Below are 8,111 nucleotides of genomic sequence, written 5' to 3' on the forward strand. Positions count from 1 at the left end.
TAAACGTGTTCGTCGACTCAATAAAAAAAAAAAGACTGAACAAGCTCGTAAAGTGTGATTGTTTTATTTTTTGAGTTTAAAATATAAAGTGATTTCTGTACATTGTAATCATCTTCGTCGTCATCATCATCACGTCCCTTCACAATGATGTCGTCAGTGAAAAGCAGCTGTAAACACTGTACACACACACATTCATTCACGTGTGTTGACCCTGCGGCGCGGCTAACGTTAGCTCACAGGAGCTGGTTTTGCTGTTTGTCGATGATGTAACACAGGAAATGACGCATTCGCTGCCTCGACCAGTTTAAACACATGCAGGAAATGCAGACACGAAACTTAAAATGCGTGCATGCCGAATGCAAACACAGAATCTGAAAAATAAAAGCTGGACTTCAGCAGCCGAGTCGAATCTGACGGGTTTTTAGTTTTTACGACGTTTTACTCGTCTTTGTCTCGTTGGCTTTATTTTTTGGTTTGGAGGTTCGTGAACCAACCGAACTCGTCCAGGATGTCGTCGGTGGTTTGATTTATCTGAGTAGTTTAAAATTTTAACTTGTCTCTTTATCATCTATGTTTCAACCGACACTTTGGACATTTAAGACTTTTCCAAGGTCTCGATGGTTTCGTGTGTTCTCGGACTCTTACTTGTTACTGAACGGACTTGTTCAGGGTTTTCTTGGTGTTTTGACTCGTCTTGAGTGTTTTACTTCGAACTTGTCTTAGAACAACAATGTTTTAAAACACACCCGGATGTTTCATCAAGATTTGTCCGAGGTCTCGTTGGTGTTTTGACTCAAACTCATCTTGGTTTCGTGTTTTCTCAGACTCTGACTTGTCCCGGTTTGAATGTTACCAACCGCACTTTCCCAAAGTCTCGCTGGTGTTTTGACTCATCTGAGTGTTTTAATTTTCAACTTGTCTCATTGACGTCTAAACATTTCTTCAAAACTAGCCTGAAGCCTCGTTAGTGTTTTTGACTTGGAGTTGCTCGTATTAGAATTTGTCTCCAACTCGGACTTGTCTTGATGAGTACTTTGGACTCGAACACCTGGTTTTGACTCGTCTCTGTCAGAAACTAGCTTCACCAATAACACAGAGTACATCTGACTTGTTTTGGACTTGACTTCTAGCCTGCGGTCCCGTGAAATTCTGTTGAGTCCTGTTTGCTGCTTCCTGCTGTACCTTCAGCGGCCTCTAGGTGTCTCTGAGGAGCCACACGTTCATGTAGTATTCAAAACTGTCCAGCAGGTGAGGCTGTTTTTGTTTTTTAAATCCGTCTCTCCCGACGGGTCGCCGTCCGGTCTGTTTTTGAATGAATTCTGATGGTTGCTTTGGGTTCTGGTCCGGTTGGCGGCTGATTCGGGTCCGGGGGGGGGGGGGGGGGGGGGGCGGTTGAAAACGCACACAATCACACACACACACACACACAGACACAGTGGCACTGTTGGCATGGCAACAAAGCACAGTTAAAACCCCTGCGAACCATCAAATGATGACTGAATCTGTCGTGTCGTCTCCTCGCTGGAAAGAGTTCGTCTCGTCAGAAAGAGTCCCGGTTGCACACGAGGAGGTCGAGCGGCGGCGGTCGCCCTCAGTTCTCCTCCTCCTCTTTTTTTTTTCTTCTTCTTCTCTCGCTCTTTTCAGAGTCACTTCCTGTCAAGTCTCCCGGCCGGAGCGAGCGCCGGGTTCCCGACACGTCAAAATCAGCTCTCGTCAGCCTTCCAAAATGGCTTCCAAATAAGGTTCAGCTTGTGTTGTGATCAGGCCATCAAGACACCTGGAAGACGAGAACCAGGGCAAAAGTTAGCACTTTATAAAAGTACAAAACTATATATAATGAATTAGATGCTAATAAAATGTAGTTTCCTGTTTGAATAAAAACAAAACGTTGGGGAGCTATTGAACAACAACTGAGAAATATTTTATGATATCATTTTATTTTTCTTGGATAGTTTTCAGCAAATTTTCTGTTTGGCCAACTTTATCCAATAACTTCAATTAGCGAAGGATTTAAAGGCATTTTTAAAAGCACATTTTTTGTGACTATTTGTAATTTCACCATGGAGATGCAACTCAAGAAGAGATGTTGTTAGCTTAGCTTAGCCTAGCCTAAAGACTGGGAGCTCAGAAAAAAACTGCAAACTTAAAAATCCACCGACCTCTGAATATCACTGATTAGCATGAAAAAATAATCTGTTGATTTGTGGTTTTAAATCCAGCAATCTTGCTTTGAAATTTCAGGAAGCTGCACACAGTTACAGGTTACGAGACAAAAAAAGTGTTTCCGCAAATCCCTCCGCCTAAATCGGTCGTGACCTTTGAACAGAGCCATGCTAGCCTTCGGTTCAGTATTTATGGCTAATTACTGCTGTAATTAACTCTCGTCTCGTTTGGCTTTGTTTTATCAAATATCAAACTATTCCTTAAACTGTTTTGTTTGTTTACACGTCACATTTGGTCTCACTACGTCTAACCAGCGTCCGTCTCTGAAACCCGTCCTCACCTCCACACTGTGCTTGTCCTGAAAGACACAAATACAAGCACAAACTCCCGTTAGTGGTTCATTTCCCCCCGAAAGAGAGTCTGAATCTAGTTTCAGTAAATCAAAGTGAAGTGTGGCGGTAAACGTCGCGTCCTCACCTCCTCCTGCAGCCTCTCCTGTGAGGCGTTCAGGTGCATCTGCCGCTGCTCCTTGTCGGCGTCGGCGCGGTGCTCCTGACGCTCTTTGGTCAAAGCTTTCTGAGCGACTTCCCGCTCGTGCTCCCTCCTCTCGGCCAGGTGCTTCAGCAGCTCCGCCTCCTGACACTAAAAGGCGGAGTCAGAGGGAAGAGTTACAGTTACGACCTGTGCGTTGCAGGCGTCCCAACAGAAGCCCAGTCATTTTTGGTCCTATTTTAGAAAACGGTAGTTTCTTTGTGTTGTTATTTTGTTTTGTTTTAGCATCATTGCCTCACAATTGGGTGACATATCAAGTAACATCAATGTGAGACCAGCTCGTCCAATCAAAGTAGGTGTCAGACTTATTTAACATCTCGTGGGGTTCCTCAGAGATCGATTTTAGGACCACTACAATTTCATCAGTGGGCTTGGTTCAAACTGAAATATCTCAACAACTATTGGCTGGATTGCCATAAAATGTTCTACAGACATTCATGTTCGCCAAAGGATTAAATCCTACTGATTTTGGTGACCATCTGATTTTCCCTCTAGCGCCACTTTGAGGTTCACTTTTTTTAGTCATTTCTCTAAAACTACTAGATGAATTGCCATAAATTTGATTTCAGATATTTTGGGTTTAAATCTGCAGATTCCAATCAGTGTGAAACTTCAGTGATGATTAATACATTTTTTTGGAAACCTATGCCCCGCCTCCACACACCTTCCTCCTCTCCTGAGCGGCGTCCAGTTTCTTCTGGATCTCCTCCAGCGAGGGTTTCTGGCGAGGCGGCGTGGTGGCCCTCAGCTCGGGGCCGCCGTCGAATGTGGGCGGCTTCAGGATGACCTCGAAGGCCTGGCCGCTCGCCCGCTTGCTCAGCTCGATCACCTCCATGTCCCGGATGTTGCACAGGTTCAAGTCCACCACGCCGGCTGCTGCAGGGGAGGCGAACAAGAGAGGTTTTACGAACTGATTTATTGTTTTAAAGAATCTGAGTCATGTCTGTTTGGCCTCGGTTCCACCTTCAGTCATGTCCTAAACTAGAGTTTAACCTTCTTTATATTATAAGACAAGTTTAAGGCCCTGCAGCCCTCCTATAAAGGAAGAGACTAAAAAAAAAATTTAAAAATAAAAATTATGATTTTCTTTTGTGTTTGAGGTCATATTGCTTCTTTTAACAACACTTTAGGACTTTTAAACAGTAGCTGATAAAATGAACGACAAGAAGTACAGACAGATAAGCAGGATGTCAAACTGCAGACTGTTGGACTCATCTTCTGATTTTTTTCATGATTACAAAACTGGAAAAAGTGGCCAACACAGGATCCAAGTTTAATTTAATTCAATTAAATGATAAATCACATGACCTGCATGTTCCTGAGCCTGAATCCTGAATCTATGAACCTTTTTCACATTTGATATTTTGACTCGTCAAACCAGGAAAGTAATTGTTCTTCCTCTGTGAATTAAACCTGCTCAGATATCAGCAGTATAAAAAAAAGGTGTTTTTTTAAGCTGCTGACCTTCCTTCTTGTTTGCGCTGGGCTCTCTGGGTTCAGGCAGGATGCAGGAGCAGAAGAAAGACACCAGGGGGAGCTCTCGCATCTTCTCTCTGTATGCTGCAACATTCAGAAAAAAAAAAATCTGAAAAAACTGCAGCGGAGCCACAAAGCAGATTCTCCCAACAGACTGAAGGTTTTTTACCTGCTAGAGTCATCGTGATGATGATGATGATGATGATGCTGCTGCTGTTCTCCGACAAAGACACTGTGGTGAGGTAGAGTCTGTTCCTGAGGACACACAAAGACACACAAAATGTCAGCTACTCCAACCCGGCATCAATATGCAATATATCCTGTGAAATTACAATTAACAATATATTTTATATCCCCTACGTGCAATAATTCCCTTTTTTCTTCACGTTTCAATGTATTTTATTTATATTTATACTTATATACAAATATTGTGTATATAGCTTGTTTGTGTGTGTGTATTTATTTTATATTTCCCCCCCCAAAAAAATCCTTTAATTCTATTCTTTTTTTGATCGCATTTGTAATTTTTCCTCTGTGTACTAATTTTTTTTCCCCAATCTGTATTCTTAAAACGTTGGGACGACTAAATTTTCCCACTGCTGGATTAATAAAGTCTTATCTTATCTTATCACAGCAAAACGTGAAATAGACACGCCCGTCCACTACAGCAAAAACATGAAATAGCCACGCTTTGGCCTATTTAGGCGTAAAAGTTATATATTTTTCCTGTAGTGGATGAAAATGAAACCTGCTGAGTCGTGTGATCTAGAGGAAAATAAAACGTAGCTAAAACATGGGGTCAGGGTTCGGAAACAAAAACACCAAAGAAAAAACGTGATCACCTCCTGGATCGAAACCTCATCATCCAGCATGGCTGATCATTAACAAAACACCACCGAGCCACACCTCCTGCCTCAAATTGTCCTTCATTGCCTCGGTTGCTGGACCTTGGTCACATGATCATGCGTCATTTACTTGCTTGTAAGTTACACGCTTTGAAAGCGTGTAACTGTCACACCTAGACAGGCCAAAGCGTGTCTATTTCACGCTTTGCCCGTGAGACAGGGTTGGTTCCTCATATGTATATATTACAATATGCAAAATAGAGTATAAGAATATATACATACATATATATTTACCACAACATGTCACCACACTTCAGCTTTCCTTCTGTTCTCACAGTTAATTCATAATTTACTTTTCTCAATTTTTCTCTGTGTTGCACCAATTTAGATTATTTTTCAGTTTCCTTTCACTCTGTTCAATGACAATAAAGAAATCCTGATTCTGAGTTTTTTTAATTTAGCAGCAGCTAAATCCAACGTTTATATTCAGAATTTTTGTTGTAGGTTTTTTTTTTTTTATGTAAAACTGTGAGAAAAAAAATGCAGATAATTTCATCCCAGATTTCCTCTCAAAGTTCAGTCTAAGAATGTCTTTGCCATCGTTCGGATCTAAAAGTCACATTTTGCTCATCAGGCAGCTTTTCTCAGCTCCAGTGACTCATTCACAAATACAAAAAAAAACAACGAGGCGCTCTCGATTCGGCAGCTGCGACTGAAGGTTGAAATAATCCATCTGAAGCCCAGAGACGAATATGAATCAGCCTCAGAGACACGATGCGCTGCAGGAGTTCAGACTCCTGAGAGGAAACTGCAGCTGCTGCACGAACACTCAAACTGTTTCCTTGTCAGGAAGCTTCACAAACTTATGTAGTACAGAAAAAATACGCAGAAATATAAAAAATAAAATCGAATAAAAAAGCTTCAGACTGAAAACTCACTGAGCAGAAACTTTAACTGCTGACGTGCAAAAAGCAGCGGATCGCTTTCTATTATTACAGTTTTCATTTCCTCATTTAACATCTGCAGCGTCGACGTTCCAGAAATAAGCAAATATTTCAATCCAAAAACGTAAAAAGATTCAGAGAAGAAACAAAAATAAAATAAAAAGCTGCAAATCTTCACTGAGTTCAGAACCAGAAACATGTTTCATATCTGCAGGTTTTTTCTGCAGAAAAGACTGAAAACAATAATCTTCTATCTGCAGCTGCTGCACAGACAAACATCTGGAAGCGTCACAAACTTATTTAGTGCATAAAAAATACACAGAAATATAAAAATATTTATTTTTCTGCACAAACACGAGCTTCAGGTCACTTTGGCTTTTTCAGCTCATCTGCTCAGATCTTTTTATGTCTGCAAACTAAAACTAAACAACCACATTCATCTCCTCACAACTGCCTCCAACCTTCAATCTGAACAATAAAGCACAAAAACATCCAGATTGTAAACAAAGAAAAACAGCAAAGCTTCACTTTGTAAACAGGAAAGATTTCACATTTGCAGGTTTTCAGAAAATAAACACAAATTTATCACCGATGCAAACACAGTGCAATAACTTTGTGTCATTGTGTGTGTGTGTGTGTGTGTGTGTGTGTGTGTGTGTGTGTGTGTGTGTGTGTGTGTGTGTGTGTGTGCCTGCACTAAGCGATGATGTCATCGTTGCCAGAGAACACACATCACCTTCTGCAGAGTCGAGCAGAAACAACTGAAACTGAAGGCAACAACAAAGAAAAACAAACAAAAAAAGAAGGAAAAGATGCAGAAAACGATGCAGCAGAGACGGAAAAGAAGAAAAAAAAAATAAAAAAAAGAGGAGGAGAAGCTGCAGGAAATAAACGCAGCAAGAAGACCAGAATGAGATGAGTGAAAGCTGCTTTTGTTGTTGTTGTTGTTTTGAGCTGTAAAACCTGCAGAAAAAAACTAAACAGCGGCGTTGGAGAGAAATATATCAAAATAAAGGAGCAGTGAACTCACCCTGCAGCGACGCTCTCCTCCGAAGATCTGCAGCTCGGCAGCATCAGCAGCACACAGCAGCCTGCTGCATGACATCACCCAGCAGCCCTCCGATTGGCCGGCAGGGAGGCCGCGCTGCGATTGGTCCAGCAGGGGCAGAGAGAAGGAGGAGGAGGGGAGGGGCGGGGGGGGGGGGGTATGGGGGTTTTAATTTCAGTAGGAGGATTTTATTTCACTGGAAGCAACTTTTGAATTTAAAACCTGACAGAAAACCTTGAAAAACAGATTTAGAAGAAAATATCTATATTAATAAAATCAAACATCATTTTTTAAAATCTTTCTTACTGGATATTTACAGCAGAAAACGTCCGTCTGTTCAGCAGCAGAGTTGATGCAGGATAAATGTCTCAAAACTGTTTTTTTATAAGTGACGATCGAATGTTTTGAAAAATCTAATGTCCAGAAAGAATCTAAAAATCTAAAATTAACCTTTTAATTCAAAACTTCAGACATTAAAACAAACGTCCTGCGTCTTCAGCTCGTCTCAGTGAACATGTCCTGGTTTTAACATTTGCAGCTGCAGCATCACAACGATCGGCAGAAAGAAAAAAGCTCCAGCTCAGCAGGAGTCAAAAGGTCACGTGACTCCGCCTCTTTTCTCCAAACCTCAAGCAGAAAACTTTCTTTTTCTTTACTTGTGTTTAGTTTCCTGGTTGTTTTATTTTTTATTCTGACATGATTTTGCAGATTTCACGGTTCAGAAAACTTTTTAAATCTTCCACTGATATTTTTTTTTTTTTGGGGCTCAAATTAGTGAATTCATTTAAAACATTAAAAAAACAGTTTGACTATTTCTCTTGTTTTAGAAAAACAGATGAAAACAACATGTTTGATGTGACAATTAAATCTGACTTTAAAAATCTCAAAACACGTGACCTTTGACCTCGTTTCAGGCCTGAAAACAACAGAAACTCATCGTTTGTGTCTCAGAGAATGAAAATAAAGAATGAAGAAAAAGAGCATCCTTTTTGCTTTTACTTTAAAGATGTCACTTTATAGATGGTGTCGGATAACAGGGTCAAAGTTCAAAGTCCTCAGTCATGATGCTGGAGAAAAGAACAC

At 40.9% G+C, this 8,111-nt stretch overlaps 1 protein-coding gene across 3 annotated transcripts; it reads right to left on the reverse strand.

The window, feature by feature from the left end:
* Positions 1-48: 48 nt before the first annotated feature.
* Positions 49-7,116, reverse strand: LOC138213853 (stathmin-4-like). Of its 3 annotated transcripts, none has more exons than XM_069175164.1 (7): positions 7,011-7,116; positions 4,361-4,446; positions 4,180-4,275; positions 3,380-3,588; positions 2,641-2,805; positions 2,504-2,521; positions 49-1,777 (listed from the first exon to the last, which is right to left on the reverse strand). In XM_069175164.1, the coding sequence occupies exons 1-7, from the start codon at positions 7,052-7,054 to the stop codon at positions 1,769-1,771; spliced, it is 627 nt and encodes a 208-aa protein (XP_069031265.1). In that variant the 5' UTR covers positions 7,055-7,116; the 3' UTR covers positions 49-1,768. The 3 variants fall into 3 exon arrangements, with proteins under 3 accessions (XP_069031265.1, XP_069031264.1, XP_069031266.1); XM_069175163.1 differs by having other exon boundaries at positions 3,380-3,591; positions 7,011-7,115; XM_069175165.1 differs by lacking the exon at positions 7,011-7,116 and adding an exon at positions 6,717-6,957 and having other exon boundaries at positions 3,380-3,591.
* Positions 7,117-8,111: the final 995 nt, after the last annotated feature.

The sequence above is a fragment of the Embiotoca jacksoni genome, unplaced genomic scaffold, assembly GCF_022577435.1.
Source record: "Embiotoca jacksoni isolate LCO1_2020_lvr unplaced genomic scaffold, fEmbJac1.0.p SCAF_64, whole genome shotgun sequence".
Classification (NCBI taxonomy): Eukaryota; Metazoa; Chordata; class Actinopteri; family Embiotocidae; genus Embiotoca; species Embiotoca jacksoni.

Bases quoted from the DNA above. Each gene is read 5' to 3' on its own strand.
- LOC138213853 (XM_069175163.1), bottom strand. From the start codon at position 7,054: ATGCTGCCGAGCTGCAGATCTTCGGAGGAGAGCGTCGCTGCAGG. The intron at 4,447-7,010 runs GTGAGTTCACTG...GTGTGTCCTCAG, and splicing joins GAGGAGAGCGTCGCTGCAGG to GAACAGACTCTACCTCACCA. The intron at 3,592-4,179 runs GTCAGCAGCTTA...CCTCCCCTGCAG, and splicing joins CAGCGCAAACAAGAAGGAAG to CAGCCGGCGTGGTGGACTTG.